Source organism: Hakea prostrata, chromosome 10, assembly GCF_041222555.1.
Source record: "Hakea prostrata isolate BN-2017 chromosome 10, UWA_Hpros_2, whole genome shotgun sequence".
Classification (NCBI taxonomy): domain Eukaryota; kingdom Viridiplantae; phylum Streptophyta; class Magnoliopsida; order Proteales; family Proteaceae; genus Hakea; species Hakea prostrata.
The window spans coordinates 2426208-2441915 of NC_142609.1; the positions used below are offsets into that span (position 1 = coordinate 2426208).

Below are 15708 nucleotides of genomic sequence, written 5' to 3' on the forward strand. Positions count from 1 at the left end.
TATAAGAAAGCAATTGTCTTAGTTGCAATCACTTACGTAATTCATTTATTTGTTAGGCAGGGGCATTACTTGTACTCTTAATTCTGTTCGAGTCATTTAGACTTCCGTTGTTAAACAATTTTTCTTCTTTAAACTATTATTATGACTTTGAGTAATGATTTGAGGATAACTTTAAAATGATACTTTGATATTTTATACTTTATTTCCCTTCTTGCTCTTGGATTATGCTATGCGGTATTGTATTATTATGGATTGACCATGAACTTGATCCTTATGGGATTTAGAACTCTAAACATAGAAACCTGCTAAAATCCTCTCATTACTCTGGTAGAGCTCTTCCATCTGTGTCAAGAGGAGGAGGACAATTAGAGTTGGAGTCAGATTTGGAATTAGAGTTGTAGGAGCAATACAAGAGATTCAAACACCTATGGATGTTATTTCTACTTTCAGAAGCAAGTTTTAATAAAATGCCCAAAAAAGTGGAAGATATATGTATTATGTTGTCCCTCTCTCTCATTGTGTGGCTCTATTGTTGTTTTTCTGATGAATTGGACATGTCCTCTTAATAGAACATAAACAAATGTTGGGTCCCTTTCATGCGATAAACTATGTTTGGGTCCCATGGCAACTAACACCGTTTAAGATGTGTTAAGTTTGTTTATAAAATGACTAAAATGATCCCTTCCCCCACACCCAGTCCCCCTCCCTCCGGCATTGACATCATCCCTATAGCTATCATTCAAATTAGAACCAGAAGTCCTCTTCCATCTTCAAGCACCTCGAATCCTTCTCATATTCCTCCTTCTATACTCGGACCAAGCATACATACAACAAAGCATCACAATAGTTGCAAAAGTAAATGCAAGATTCCAAGCAATATCATCAAGTGAAACAAAAGGCTTATTTGAGTAACCCCAATCAGCACACCTCTCCTCAAGCTGCAGCGCTGCCTCCCAGACTAGCATACTCGCTTTATTTCTCTTGTTAATCTCCTCTTAAATCCCGAATCCAGGAAATGCAAGACTTAAGACACTAACAACTGCAAATCTCAAAGAAATGGAGGAAGAAATGGAGTCTTAAAGTCATTTTAAGTAGTAAAGAAATGGTTTGGTTGGGTTAGCGTGCTAACAACATGGAAATCTCAATGGCATCCGTGCCCATGGTGCATGGTTGGTTTGGTTGTTCACTAGAAAACGCTTTCTCTCTCTACCAGTCAAAATTGTAACTAAAAAATTCTGCAATTCAGAATTGGAATGATGTGATGAGATGAGATGATATCCGAGGGTGGGGGGGTGGGGGGGTTTGGGGCTGAATGTGGGTGGAGGGCGTATTTTGATAATTTTACAGACGAATTTAACACCTCTTAAACAGTATTGGTTGTTATGGGACTTAAGTATAATTTATTGCACTAAAGAGACCTAATATTAGTTTATGTTCTACTAGGAAAACCCACACATAAAAAACTCTAAAATATGCAAATCATGTTATCGCTAGTAACTAACAAGCAAATTTAACATTGTTAAAAAATGAATACCGGGGAGCTAAAATGTAAAATACAAACTTTTAAAATCGACTCGGCCTTAATTACATGAATCTAATTAAAAAATACCACTTTATTTCTGGTAAATTAACTGTATCTATAATCCATATTATAGGATTAGGTAGATCACCCATAATATTTTGATGGGTCATACATAAAACATTTTCCTCTGGTCACACTTTTAGTGTGTGCGTGCGTGTTATTTTTTTTTTCTTCTTTTGGGCGGGGTCTGAACACATTTTTAGTGTGAAGTCATAGTTCTTTAGGCCATGGTTTCATGCACACTATGAGGTAAGATCAAACAAAAATCCATAGGGTATCAAAAAAAAATTGGGGAGAAAGGTAGCTTTATTAGTTAATCAACGACAAATGTATAATGTATTTCCTTGTTGGCATCACTCTTAAACATATTGGAGAGAACCATGGGGAGATAGAGGAGATGAAGATGGAGTTCTTAGGTGGATTGTGATCAGCCAGCCAAAACATCTGCACAAAAATTAATTTTTCGAACTGTGTTTGAAAGTGCATTAATCAAATTTTGCCGCTATATCACAAATCTCCTAAATCACGTCCAACATGTATCATGGAGATCAATAGATATCTTTTATCACTTTTGTTACAATTTCTGAACCTTGGGTAGACAAGAGAAGATGCTTTATGCATGCCCGCTTCAATCACCTTTAGTTCAGCATGTAGAATGTTGATGCTTTCCGTTCCTTCAATGTTGGCGAAGACTGTCTTGTTTCGCCAACTTGCCATCTTCATTCGGCCAATGGCGCTATATCCACCCCTACCTCCCTCCCGTTAGTGAGCCATGTAGGGGTATCAAATTTGATATTGATAGTATTAAACTGATTTATTTAAATATTTTTATAAAACAGATTTCGAGGCTTTATTTCATTTTATCCTTTCCATATAATTGATGTTTTTATAGAACGTATGACTAATACTATGAACCAATAATAGATCAAAACGTGTAAAATCGCTTATTATACAATACTAAGTAGGAATTTGTAAATTTATTTGAAATTTTATTTTGGTAGACCAGTAATTTTCACAGAGCTCCCCCATTTATTTTTCGAGTTTTGTTTTTGTTTTTAAGAAATCTAATAAAGCATCTGACGGCCGATGGCTTTAAATGGAAATATTCAGTATTAACCTTGAGTTACCTGTTAAATTGAAGCTACCCTTTGAATTATACAATTTATTAGTCAAGGCCCTTATGAAAGACAAATATATCAAATGACATCTCTTGTTCTTAGGAAATCACACTTTTTTTAACCATAAATAATATCAGTTATTTTGTTGGGGGGGGAGAAAGGGAGATTTTATATTAGAAAAAAAAAATGATACAAGCTATAGAATTACAAATTTGGGTTTTGAAGAACCAGCGGCCTTGCCTCTCTTCAGCAACATACTAAGAGAGAAAGTCTAAAAACTCCGAAAGTTCAAGAAACATTGTCATACACAATTATATTTTAACAGTTGAGTGTTGATGTAAATAAGTTAAACTTTTAAAAACGATAAGAATGCCCTCAAATAAAAGAAATCTTATGCTCAATTAATCTTCTTCTATTGTTTGCAACCAAAGTGTGACATTTTTGCAAATTTCACCAATTCGCACCCTGCCAAACTTAGGAGAACTAGTGAAATTCGATGACTTTTCAGGTGAAGTTTCGAGTCTTTTGACATCGATAATAACCCACCACCATTGGAGAAGAAGAAAGAAGAAGAAACTCTTATTTTGAGCTTCCTTTAGGTTTTGCTAGAATTGGAATCGGTTCTCTAATAACCCACGACCAAGGAAGAAGAACAAGGAAGAGGAGGAGAAGAGGTTTCCATAGCCGCTAAAGAGATAGAAGATCCAGAGAAGGAGAAGAAGAGGAGCAAGCAACAGTGGATTCAGTGATTCTGACAAAGATATTGGCGACTGGATCTCAATTTCGTGAGACCAAGGTGGATTTTAACTTGAATTTGTCGGTTACAGGAAAATCATCTAGTGACTTTTGAATATATTGTCTTTTGGTCGGGAAAAAAATCACCAAAAATTATCGAATTTCGACCAATATTCGGCGATATCTTGTACCATGTTTGCTCCCCCCTTTTTTTTTTTTTTTTTTTGTGGTATCTCTGAGGTTCATCCGGGCTAGCTTGTATGCGCATTGATTACATCCTCGGGGGATACTTGTCGTCCGCAATGGTCAAACCCATGACCTCTCCAATGAGAAGTATGGATCTAACCACTCTACCAACCCTGCATTGACATTCTATGTAACTTTTATTCTGCCGTTTTTTTTTTTTTTTAATTCTCTCATTTTTTTCATCTTCCCCTAGAATGTTGGGATAATATAAAAAATAGATAAATAAAAGCTGACTACCAATGTTACAAATGGGGTTCTGACTGATATATTGGACTAAATCAGGGAGTGAAAATTAATTTTAGAGGGTAACTCTGAAATTTCTCTAATTTAAATCAAGGGAATGGAACCCTCGACATTTCCGAAACTTGCTGTACGGTTTCAAAGCCGTCGGAGCCCCTCGATTCCATCGGAATTTATATATAGAAAGGTTCTTTGTTTTCTCCAAAAACGCTTTCGAAGCTTTTGGAGAAGACTCGAAAAAAGCGTGAGCAGCTGAGTATTTTTCTTATCCACGCTAGTCGAGCTTTCACAGGCCAACTATCGATCGCAGCCATTTCGTTCCGACAGAGGTGAGCTTCGAGAAGAGTCACCATAGATTTTGAAAGAAATAACATACTTCAATGTGTTGTGATTCTGTTCTTAGAAATGTGCTTTGAAGATCTGCATTTTGTATATTATTTTCGTTGTCCAGTTTAATTGTTAACTGAAATTGGAAGTAGATCTCCACAAGCGGGTCAGATCAACCACATTGTTGCTCGAGAAAATGAGAGTTATCCGTTTTTCATTTTTATAACTTGCAGGTGCTTCTTCTGATTATGTTATATTTATACAGATTTGCTTTAGTGTCTGCTGGAATTCGTTTATTGGAGATGGCGGCAACTTCGGCTTCTGGACTTCAAATGGCAGCAGCAAGGTCATGTGTCTCTGCTTCTCCCAGAATCTTCATGGGTACCACTGCATTTGTTGTATCAGATGCTAGAGGCACCTCACGGTCTAAGCTTTCGAGCTTATCTCGTATCTCCTCTGCGCAACCGTTCTTCCGGAACTTCACATCCAGTCCTGTGAGATTGAACAAGCTCGTCACAAAGGCAATGTCTGAAGGAAATGAGCAGAAGCCTCTTCCAGGCTTGCCTATTGATCTTCGAGGTATGATATTTTGTATCCCGTGTAAAGTAGTATTTGTTCTATGTTGGTGTCTGGACATTGTGTTCTTATTATGTTCTCATCATCATTGCCTGAAAGCCGTTGTTAATATGGAGCAAAAATGAAAAGGAAGAATACGTGTAGAACCCCCTAGGGAAATGAGAAGAAGAAAAACCTCTACTTTGCAGTACCTTCAATTGTCTCCATGCCATTAAAAGCATTAGGAAGAAAAATTGCAGCAATAATAGGAGAGTTTTCTAAAACTTGGTAGGTTTGTTGTTCTTTGATAAGTTTCAGTATATCTAATCCTTAGTCATTAAGACAAATATTTTGCCTCTAATGAAGAAGGAAAAAAGGCAATTTAAAATTTGCCGCTACTTAGCCCCAAAGTTAAAAGTTAGAAATCAGACTCATATAACCATAAAATGCATGCAAATCTAGAAATTGAAAGAAGAGGTGGCCCTTGTCATTTGTATGGAGAGGATAATGTCTAGGAGATTCTTTTTTGTAAAATATCTCTTTGATTGAGTTAATAAGATTTTATTTGATTAGATTGGTTTTCTATATCTTGTAATAGCAAGTTTGTGAGTTTCTATTTCTTTGTTTTTGTTCTTGTTATTTAAGCATCTGCTGTAACGACTGATAGGGGGAATAGAACACATGATTTATTGGCTTATGCCTTTGAGTGTTCCGCGGTGATATCGGAACTTGTCATTGTGTTGATCAGAGACAACCCTGATATGGGGAGTCAACAGTGGGTTTTCATGTTGATTCCATTCCCATCATCCCGTGGGCATTTGGTGTCATGTCCATTATATTGTCATGTCCATTATATTTCTTCTTTCATATGTAAAAGAAAACAAGAGAGTTAAAATGTATATAATCAACACTGATTTGTGCCTATTGTGATTCTGTTGATCTCCTACTGATTCTTCCTTGGTTCAAGATTAGTTCTGCACTGTTTTCTCTGGTCTTTTGAGTAGTATAGCTTTCTATGATCTCCCCCCCCCCCCTTCCCTTTTCTTTTAAACCCATTGTTAGGATTTCAGTACCTGTAATCAGCCTAGGGACTGAAAAAAAATCGATAAAGAAGAAAAAGAATGAAGAAGTGAGAGCAGCCTGATGCTAGGAAGTAGTAAAGCCTGCAATTGACAAAGCATAGGTGTAGGTTTATAATAGCTTCGAAATGCATATAAAACCCAGTCTGCCCCTACCTGAGTGATGGCAGAATTACTAGAAGTTAAACTTGAAATATACCTAATCTAAAAGCTAAGAGGCATTCCAAAATTACCCTCGCAGTTGCCGCTAGGACTTACAAGAATAACAAAAACATATATCAAGAAAAGACTTCATCAATCTTGAGCATAAGTAGCAATAGAACGTTGATGGACACCGAAAGAACTTCACCCAAGAGACAACCAACAGCAACTTTCGCAAAAAAAATTTCATGTTGAACAAACCATCCAACAACAAGAATAATAGGTAGTGGTGAAGATGAACCATATCCATAAGTATAGCAGCAACAATAATATCAAAGGAACTATCCAAATAATGCCAATACTAGGGAGGAATCTCTATAAAAGAAAGTAAAATATATAGCTCCAATGTTTGCACAAGTGCTCTTCATAAGGGCCAATAGTAGGTAGTCATAATTTTGCTCAACCAAAGGTCAGAAATGGAGCCTCAAACAAGGTCAGAACTAATGATCCTTAATATAATATCCCATCTACCAAAAGTGCAACACATTTGAAGTCCATTCTGGTAAACGAAGTGGTAGTGAAAAACTGGGGTGCAGTCAACAATTCAGATAAGTAGGACAGCAATATCATGTGAAAAAGAAAATTTTCCAAGGAACTGTATGATGTAGGTCACCAAACCTAACCCAAGAGGAGTGCCAAGGCCCAAAAGAAGTACTAAATTTGCTGTCCAGCAATCTAGGTGACTGCCTAGCAGCATTAGAAGCATAATTCAATAGCAGAGGTATTTTGGTAATTTTGGCAGTCCTACTAAAGCCCAGCTAGCCTAGTTGTAATTAGGAGCTTGTTAGGACTTATATTCTGTTTCAAAATTATTATTTGAGTTAGTCTAGGTTGAGTAAGGAGTCTTTTAAGATTGGAAGTAGAAGTCATAATTAAAGTAGTAGTTCGATTTGAAGTAAAAGTCCTATTTAAATTCTATTTGGAGTCATTAGTAAATGTTATAAATAAACAGCCTATGATTGTGACGAAACAAGTTTAGGTGTCATTTTAGTTTGTTGCGGCAAGTTTAGGTGTCGAGTAAAGCTTCAAGATTTTCAGATTAAAGGAATTCTCCTTCGACAAAGCTCCTAGTCTGCCTCCACTCTTTCATCCTCCATCCCAGGCCTTCTAGACTTGATGAGTAACACTTCATATTATTCCATTCACCTCCCGCCATCGTGCACTGCAGTTTTTCCATCCTATCCCATTCAGCCATCGCTCTGCTTCCCCAAAACCTAATTTTCATATCTCTCAAACCCTCCCTCAGAATTCCCCTTTCTTCTAGATCTACAACCTCCACTCCCATCACCACTCGATTCCCAACTCCAGCCCCGTCTCTCTGCCCCCCCCACACCCCCCCCCCCCAAAAAAAAAAAAAAAAAAAACCTAAAACCACCAAACCCTAATCCGAGTCTGAAATCTATAATTGACGACAATATTGTTCAGGTTTCTTAAACCCTAGACGTAAACCCGAAACCAGACCTGGTACTCCCATCAGAGAACCCCTACAAACCCTAACAGCCTTGGCTGAAAGTTTGTGAACCCTAGTTACTATGTTGATCATCTACTTGATCTTGGTTTCACGGCCCTCACACTGTTTTGGCTCATCACTGTATCACCTGAAACACACAATGGAAGCAACAGTTAAGCAATATGGCACCAGCAGAATTATTCTAAACATGAAAACTCAGCAAAACAAGGGCAGATAATACCTCAGAGAACTGCAACAGTAGCAGGAAAAAATCAGTGTGTTTACCATAAAGAAATAGCTGGCAGTGTACTGTATGTTGAATTAAATCCGTACTCAATCAAGAGAAACATCCCAGAAAACCTTGAATGCAGATATTGATCTTCAGAAGTAAAAGAAAGGAAAAACTTGCACTAGATCAGGAAATTCTCTGATTCACAGGCATAGCTGCAGAAGGTGGCAATGCATCAGGTACATACAGAGGGGGAAAAAAACTGAGAAATTGTTCACTGGCAAGAGAGTAGAGGGAGTCCCTAAGCTGATTATGCATGCTCTGATACCATGTTAGGATTTCAGTACCTGTAATCAGCCTAAAGGACAGAGAGAAAATTGATAAAGAAGAAGTGAGAGCTGCCTGTCGCAAGCAGGAAAGCCTGTGATTGTGAGTAACTCCTCTAATCGCAGGTTCTGATTTATAATAGATTTGAAATACATTTAAAAAAAAAAAACTGCCCCTACTTAAGTAATGGCAGAATTACAAGAAGTTAAACTTGAAATAAACCTAATCTAACAACTAAGAGGCATTCCCAGAACTGACCTCACAGCTGCCGCCAGGACTTGCTTCTAGCAATTGCAAACTTCAAGACCATTATTTTGTACGAGGAAGGACATTAAATAAAATTGATTAGAAGGCAAGGATCCATGCAGTGACCAATTTAGTCGGGACAAGACTGTGTTGTTGTGCTAATATTATGTAATTGTTAACACAAATTGTTAGGCAATGGTCTTTATGATTATTATGATTCTATCCTTTGATCTTGACCAAATTGAGCTTATTGATATCCTAAAGTTGGCAAGGAGGGAGTGAAATAGGGTCTATGTTGCAATACACCCTTGGTATTCCTAAGATTAATGCCATGAGAGTCACAACAGGCACGCACACTTAGATGCACAATAGTTCTACCAGATTTCTGGCAACCACACACAGATGTACATATACAAATCTGACTAGCTGGCAAAATCCATGTTTCAGTCCCATGCATTGTAAAAACATGTACATGAGCACCAAACACCATCATGTGCTGCCACACATCTCTAGAAGTCTGCTTGTACTGACATATGCCACATTTCAACTTTACTTCTGGTGTACAGCTTCGCTATCACTATACTGTACTATATGATGTGCCACTGCCACCATAACTGTCCTGACTGTGTTGCCATCTCATGCTGTTTGAGTGTGGCTTAGGACTTACACACACCCAAGGGGAACCCAGGGATCCCTATGCAGGTCAGGATTTCCCTCGGGTGGCATGGAGGTCCCAACTCTCAAGGATATATGAGGACCTGAGCTGGCTTTTCAGTGCCATCTACCACTCCACTGTACTTTTCACCACAGTATAAGTCTCCCTGTCATCACAGCATGACCTATGTGAGGGTGATCTGGCTGTGTTCACAACCATGACAACATCGACTGCCATATTCCCTACTATTTAACCACTGGATGTGGTGGAAATTTGGTCTTTCACCATGCAACGCCATATCTTCTTTGCTGAGGAAAATATATTATGCGAGAGTTGTACTAAAACGTATATTCATTTTATAAGTGGCTCTTTTTTGCATATTATCTGCAGAATCTTCCCATCATGCTGCATATTCTTGCCAAAGATTGGTTGAACCTTATGGCGCATTTTAACAAGAATCTGGGTTTAATATCCACTAGTGACTGACCAAACCAGGTAAAGGTGGCTCACTCGCTGTAGGTCGATTTGGTCTGGGTTGGGTAAATTCACAATGGAGTAATGATTGAAAAAACCCATTCTTGAAGTTACTCAGAATTAAAGTGGGTTAGAAATAGTCTATTGGCTCAAGCCTTTGAAAATGCCCCATCTTGAAGTTACTCAAAATTAAAGAGGGTTAGAAATAGTGTATTAGCTTAAGCCTCCATCTTAAAGAAGCAGTGACTAGTGAGATGGGAATGTCTTTTTTGTTTTGGTCTCTGCTTTTCTTTCAAGATTATCAGATCCATGGGGAGTTATATGAATTACGTAAAATATATTAGGCACAAAATTTGGATAGAAAATCATAGTTACATTACTAATGGACCTTTACAAGCCTCATCTCATGAGGGGAGAGAGACAAGTTCTATCATCATATGCAATCAGACCATTCCGCTGACATCCATATGAATCATATCTCTCACTTTTCATTATAGTCTATGGAGAACTCTAGCTTTTGAACTCAGAATATCTTTCTTCTGTGAGCAGTGCTTTCTCTTTTCCTTTTTAAACTGGTTTTGCCTTGCAAATGAAAATTTTTAGGTGATTAACTTCATGATAATTGACGCTCCATCCATTTCTGCATATCATGGTGATTAATATTTCTGTCAAACTTATATATTGTATTTATCTTGTGACTTACAAAATATCAATGATTGATAAATTGTTTTCGCATGCATGTACATAGAGACCAGGCCAGATGCTTCATCATCTACAGTTGGCAGTGCAAATTATTGTTATTTCTAGTTCAGAATGGTCCATCACTTTGGTCATCATTTAATAAATATAAACTAAAGTTTTGAATATTATCTTTAGGTAAAAGAGCATTTATTGCTGGGATAGCTGATGACAATGGATATGGTTGGGCCATAGCAAAATCTCTGGCTGCAGCTGGTGCTGAAATCCTTGTTGGTACATGGGTACCTGTATGTAAAATGGCTTATCCCCCATAGTTTTCCTCGTGCATTTGGAGAGATACTGAAGGATTACGAGAATGTTGAATTCCTGATATAAGTCTTATCCTGGTGCAGGCATTAAACATTTTTGAAACCAGTCTAAGACGTGGAAAGTTTGATGGATCACGCAAGTAAGATCCTATACTTTGCATTCTCATTCAGGATTCACACTTTAATAGCCTGATACTGCATAATTTTTTCCTCTTAACTGAAAATTTGATGTTTCAGATTGCCAGATGGTTCTCTGATGGAAATTACAAAAGTGTACCCACTGGATGCAGTATATGATAGCCTCGAAGATGTCCCTGAAGATGTAAATATTTAGAGCCATAGCATAGTTTCAGTGGTTAATGTTTAAGAGAAGCAATTTTAGTTGTTTAAGATGGTATTGTGCATTTTTCATGCAGGTAAAAGCAAACAAGCGTTATGCAGGATCATCAAAATGGACTGTTCAGGTACTTCATTTTCCTTGATGAAGAGTAAAATTTGATATGGCAAATATTCGTAATGATTTATTTGGCAGAAATGGATCAAGTGGTCAATACTATCAAACCTGACAGAAAACCAGAATTCCAGTTACCAAACACAACAGAAAATGGGGAGAGAATAGGGCAGTGTTAGTAACTTCAACAAAACATTGGTGGGGCTGAATCATAATCAAAAGATGATCATTTTAGGTTAATCCAATGGGGATTTATGGGGAACAATCGGAATCAGAAGAAGGGAAGTTTGGTAAACAGAAAATAATGATAGAAAATTTTGTGTCTTTCAATTCATTTACATCAGACTTAAAATTCACCATCAAGTGGTACAGGAACCATGTTATCCAGCTGTTTAGAAGCACTTGGAAAGTGAAACTCCTACTTAGCTAATCTATTGATTGAGTAGCATTACAGAGAAATAGAAGCAGCTTAAAATTTACAATCAAGTGGTACAGGAACCATGTTACAGAGATAATGAAAATAGTAACTTTAGATTTAGAAACTCAAAAGACCTTGGCAGCTTCAATATCTCCCACAGAGCTTTTAATGGGCAGGGCCTGTGGGGAGAAGGAGGATGACTAAAAAACTAGGGACCCAGGGGAAATAGAAGCAGTGTAAGAGAAGAAAAAGGGGAAGGGGGGAGGGGTAAGGAAAGTTGAGTGCACACCTGCACATAGCCACACAGGTTCCCAAGCCATTAACTCAAATCATATTTCCAATTTGGCTTTTAAGGATGGGGATTAAATCATATATATAGATTTTAGAAGACTCCTAAACTAAGACTGACTCTCTGATTAGCACACTAACTCAAACAAGGAAATTGAAAACAATTAGAAACCAAATATCCTACACATCTGATTCTAAAATAAATAGAATAAAATAAACAAAGGCATTATTTCCCCAAGTAGCATAAATTTCTAGAATATTACTAGACCATGACTCAACCAGGACAAGGTTCATCTCTATCTGGAAATCCAGTTGGGTTTGGGTCTGCCTAAGGTAGAGTATCTGCATCAACTTGTCTTATATGTGTCCCAAAAAAGATTATTAACGGTAATAACATGAACCATGCCACATGTAAGTGGACAACTGTATACTCTTCTCCTTTGAACTGCTTCAAGTATGTCAATGGTGTTGACTGCTGGCAACCTGGAAAGCTTTTGATGCAGATATTTCAGTCTTTATTATGAATCAGCTCTACAGTCTGAATGAGCTGAACAGTTTATTTATGTGTGTATTAAATCATGATTCAAAGATTTAGATAGAAAAACAGTACACGTGTACAGTACAAAAAAGATGTTAACTATTTGAATGTGTCAAATTACATGGGTGACTGGTAGCACCATAACGTGCATTTGACAAATAACTTTTTAAAAGAGAAAATTCTTGGGGTGGCAAGCATGATACACTGCAGTTTCGTGCAACTCATCATCATTCTCTTTTGGCTCTGCTCATTAAGCACATTATTTGTCAAACCAAACAGCACGAATTTGGGTTACCTCAAAAATGCGCACCGGGGTGGGGGGGCTTGTTACAATGAAATAATTGCTATGCTTTGCCTTCAGTCACCCATATATTTGTCATCATGGTATCTTATCGCGTAGGTAGCTGATTAGTCATATTTCCTCTCTGTTAAATAGTTTGTCGTCTCTGTCTAATGAGGTCCTTTGGCTTGCCAACAAGCTGAACTGGAATATATTAATCTCATACTGGTTGTACACATTTCACAGGAAGTTGTTGAATCAGTGAAGCAGGATTTTGGGAGCATCGACATCCTTGTCCACTCACTTGCCAATGGCCCAGAGGTACAGTCTTCACAATTCTGGTGCAATACTTATATTGCAGTCTGTTTTTGTACCTTGCCGTTAAACATCTTATTTGCAGGTCAGTAAACCTCTATTGGAGACATCCAGGAAAGGATATCTTGCTGCAGTCTCTGCATCTAGTTACTCTTTTGTTTCTTTGCTTAAGCATTTCCTTCCAATAATGAATCCAGGCATGCATTCTTACTCAGATAGTCCAATCCCTCCCATCTTCTTTTATTTTATTTGTTGTCTGTTTGATAATATATTCTTCTTCTTTTTAATACATTCAGGTGGTGCATCAATTTCTCTCACTTATATTGCCTCTGAAAGGATCATTCCTGGGTATGAAATGATCCTTTATTTGTTCATCTTGATGTGTTTTCATGTTGAATGAGTCTCCATAGTGGAAAATATTTTAATATAAGCCAAATTTGTACAGATATGGTGGAGGCATGAGTTCAGCAAAAGCTGCTCTGGAGAGTGACACTAAAGTAAGTTTTTTCTAGCAGATCATAATGGTTGTGTTAATTTATGGTCAATATATAGTGCCACTGAGATCTTTAATTTTATGTAGGTGCTTGCTTTTGAAGCTGGAAGAAAACAAAAAATTCGAGTGAATACTATATCTGCTGGTGAGCACTCCCATATTTGCTATATCCTTTACTGTTTGACACTAAGGAATCCATCTGTTAGCGCCCCCCCCCCCAAAAAAGATATTACCATCCTTGCCAGAGCATTTGTACATATTCAGGGTGCTCTGGGTTTTTAAGCTTATAAATAATACAACTTTGACTATGAACTGTTTTCTCCTTTTGACCAGTTATCATACCCTCTTTACTACCAATCAGCCGTATCAAACAATCACTCTATTGGATGATTAAATATTCCTGTTAGTTTTTTTTTTTTCCAAGCATCTACTGTTGATTTTATGCTTCAAATGATGGTTCTTCCTATAATGGCAGCACTCGGTAAAATAGGGTATGTAATCTCAGATCCCATTACGGATCACAAAATGGATAGTAAGCGCATGACTGAACAAGGAGGATGGAGTTTGGGACTTCAAAAAATTATTCCCAAACTCCCTTCCTGATCTTTCTTTCTGTTGAAGTTGTATGGATCAAGAGAGAGGATGCTACATGTAGGAGAGAGAATAAAACGGGTGAAAAGGAATGGCATTTTTAGTTTGTAGACATTTGAAGGTCTGGGTTTCGAATTGGCAAACCTCTGATTGTTGTATCATCACTGGGTAAAGAGCGGGAGTGTTGGTGCTTTTATTTGTAGGATGACCCTATTGATGTTCGATGTCAATACTTAGGAGTTGATGCAGCTTTCAAAGCCCAATGCATGAATATATTTACGTAGTTGATTTCATGGACAAAATGTAAAGTGTACTGTCCTTTTTTTTCTTTTTTTCTTTTTTTTCTTTTTTTATGTGAGCAAATGAAAACAGAAAATATTTCTGATAAAAATAGGAATTGAAAATGTTTTCTGGGTAACGTTAACACTACATAGTAGATTAAATAAAGCTTTTGCATTAAAGTACCTGCAGATATGAACTACTTGGGTACAGAACTCATTTTTCAATTGGTTCGCCAAGATAGAGTCTCTTACTTTTTATCTCTTATCTATCATAGGCTCAGTTTTCCTTATGTTGTTTTGTCTGGATCTAGGTAACTGCTCCCCCATTAAGTTGGGGCAAGGTTGAGTTTTATTATGTTGCTTTTGGTACCAATTTCACCCATAATGCCCATGTGTCAGAAAACTTACACTAAATACAAATCAAAACGGATGGAATTTCAACAAGCATGTTTTTCTCGGTACATCGGCTTCACATAAAATTGTTACAAGCTTGTATTTATGGAACTTTACACTCTTGTGGTAATTGTATGGTAATCCATGATTACAATAAGGATAATGTTTTTGTAGTTGTGTTCTTTGGGTCTGAAAGTCCTGTAGGTTTTATGATCTATTTTCTGAAAACACTAACTATTTAATCTGCCTTGTTATGTCACAATCTTTAGGTCCACTTGGAAGCCGTGCTGCAAAAGCCATTGGTTTCATTGACAAGATGATTGAATATTCATATGCCAATGCCCCCATACAGAAGGAACTCTCTGCAGGTAAGAATTTAATTGCATCTCAAATGATTCTTCTTTTCTCTTGCTCTTATATTTTCTTACATTAAATTTTGACAGATGAAGTTGGCAACGCCGCTGCTTTCCTTGTGTCACCACTGTCTTCAGCCATCACCGGTGCAGTTGTGTACGTCGATAATGGTTTGAACGCAATGGGAGTAGGGATTGACAGTCCAATTTTTGGAGTACTTAACATTCCAAAAGAAAATTGAATTAGAGAGAGATGGTTAGATGGATTTAGAGCCTTAGGATCTAGTGTAGAATGCAGACTATAGTTATTCAAATTGTATATCATCTGAGGATGAACTCCTTGGTGGGTATCTCCCATTCTGAGATGAGAAATTCCTGGTTGTTTCTTCTTACCAGGGAAAAAATTATTTTTGAGAGATTTCATAGCAAGAATCAGCACCGAGTCTAGGCTCTGATTCAGCTAATTATAGTACTGAGTTTTGAAATCCATGTCCACAGTGCAGAGCAATACCTAAAATTACAGCAGATCAGTAGGTGAAGCGTGAAAATGACAATTAAATGCTACCTAGTCCGTGTGAATGCATGATAGAAACACCTGATCCAGCGTTACCTACACCAGTTTAAATGGGTTTTACCCTTTTTAATTTTTCCACTGAAACTCTTTGAGATTTCATTTTATTTGTAAGCAAACTCATCCAAGAAGGTGGCTCACTTTGGAGTGTTGTCAAACATTGGAGTTGCAGTTCTCCCTTATGAGGGTAGAATGGAGTAAAATAGAGTACAACAGCGACGAACTGCTATGATCAATAAATTAGGTTCATCCCTGGTGAACATAA

General features: G+C 37.4%; 1 protein-coding gene across 1 annotated transcript; it reads left to right on the forward strand.

Annotated features, from left to right (window-relative positions):
• Window positions 1-4036: 4036 nt before the first annotated feature.
• LOC149001440 (enoyl-[acyl-carrier-protein] reductase [NADH] 1, chloroplastic-like) lies at window positions 4037-15629 on the forward strand. Its single transcript, XM_089136944.1, has 13 exons — window positions 4037-4250; window positions 4514-4827; window positions 10341-10450; window positions 10556-10611; window positions 10709-10793; window positions 10888-10935; window positions 12693-12767; window positions 12847-12958; window positions 13058-13109; window positions 13207-13258; window positions 13342-13399; window positions 14789-14887; window positions 14963-15629. The coding sequence occupies exons 2-13, from the start codon at window positions 4551-4553 to the stop codon at window positions 15112-15114; spliced, it is 1176 nt and encodes a 391-aa protein (XP_088993070.1). The 5' UTR covers window positions 4037-4250; window positions 4514-4550; the 3' UTR covers window positions 15115-15629.
• The last annotated feature ends 79 nt before the right edge of the window (window positions 15630-15708 follow it).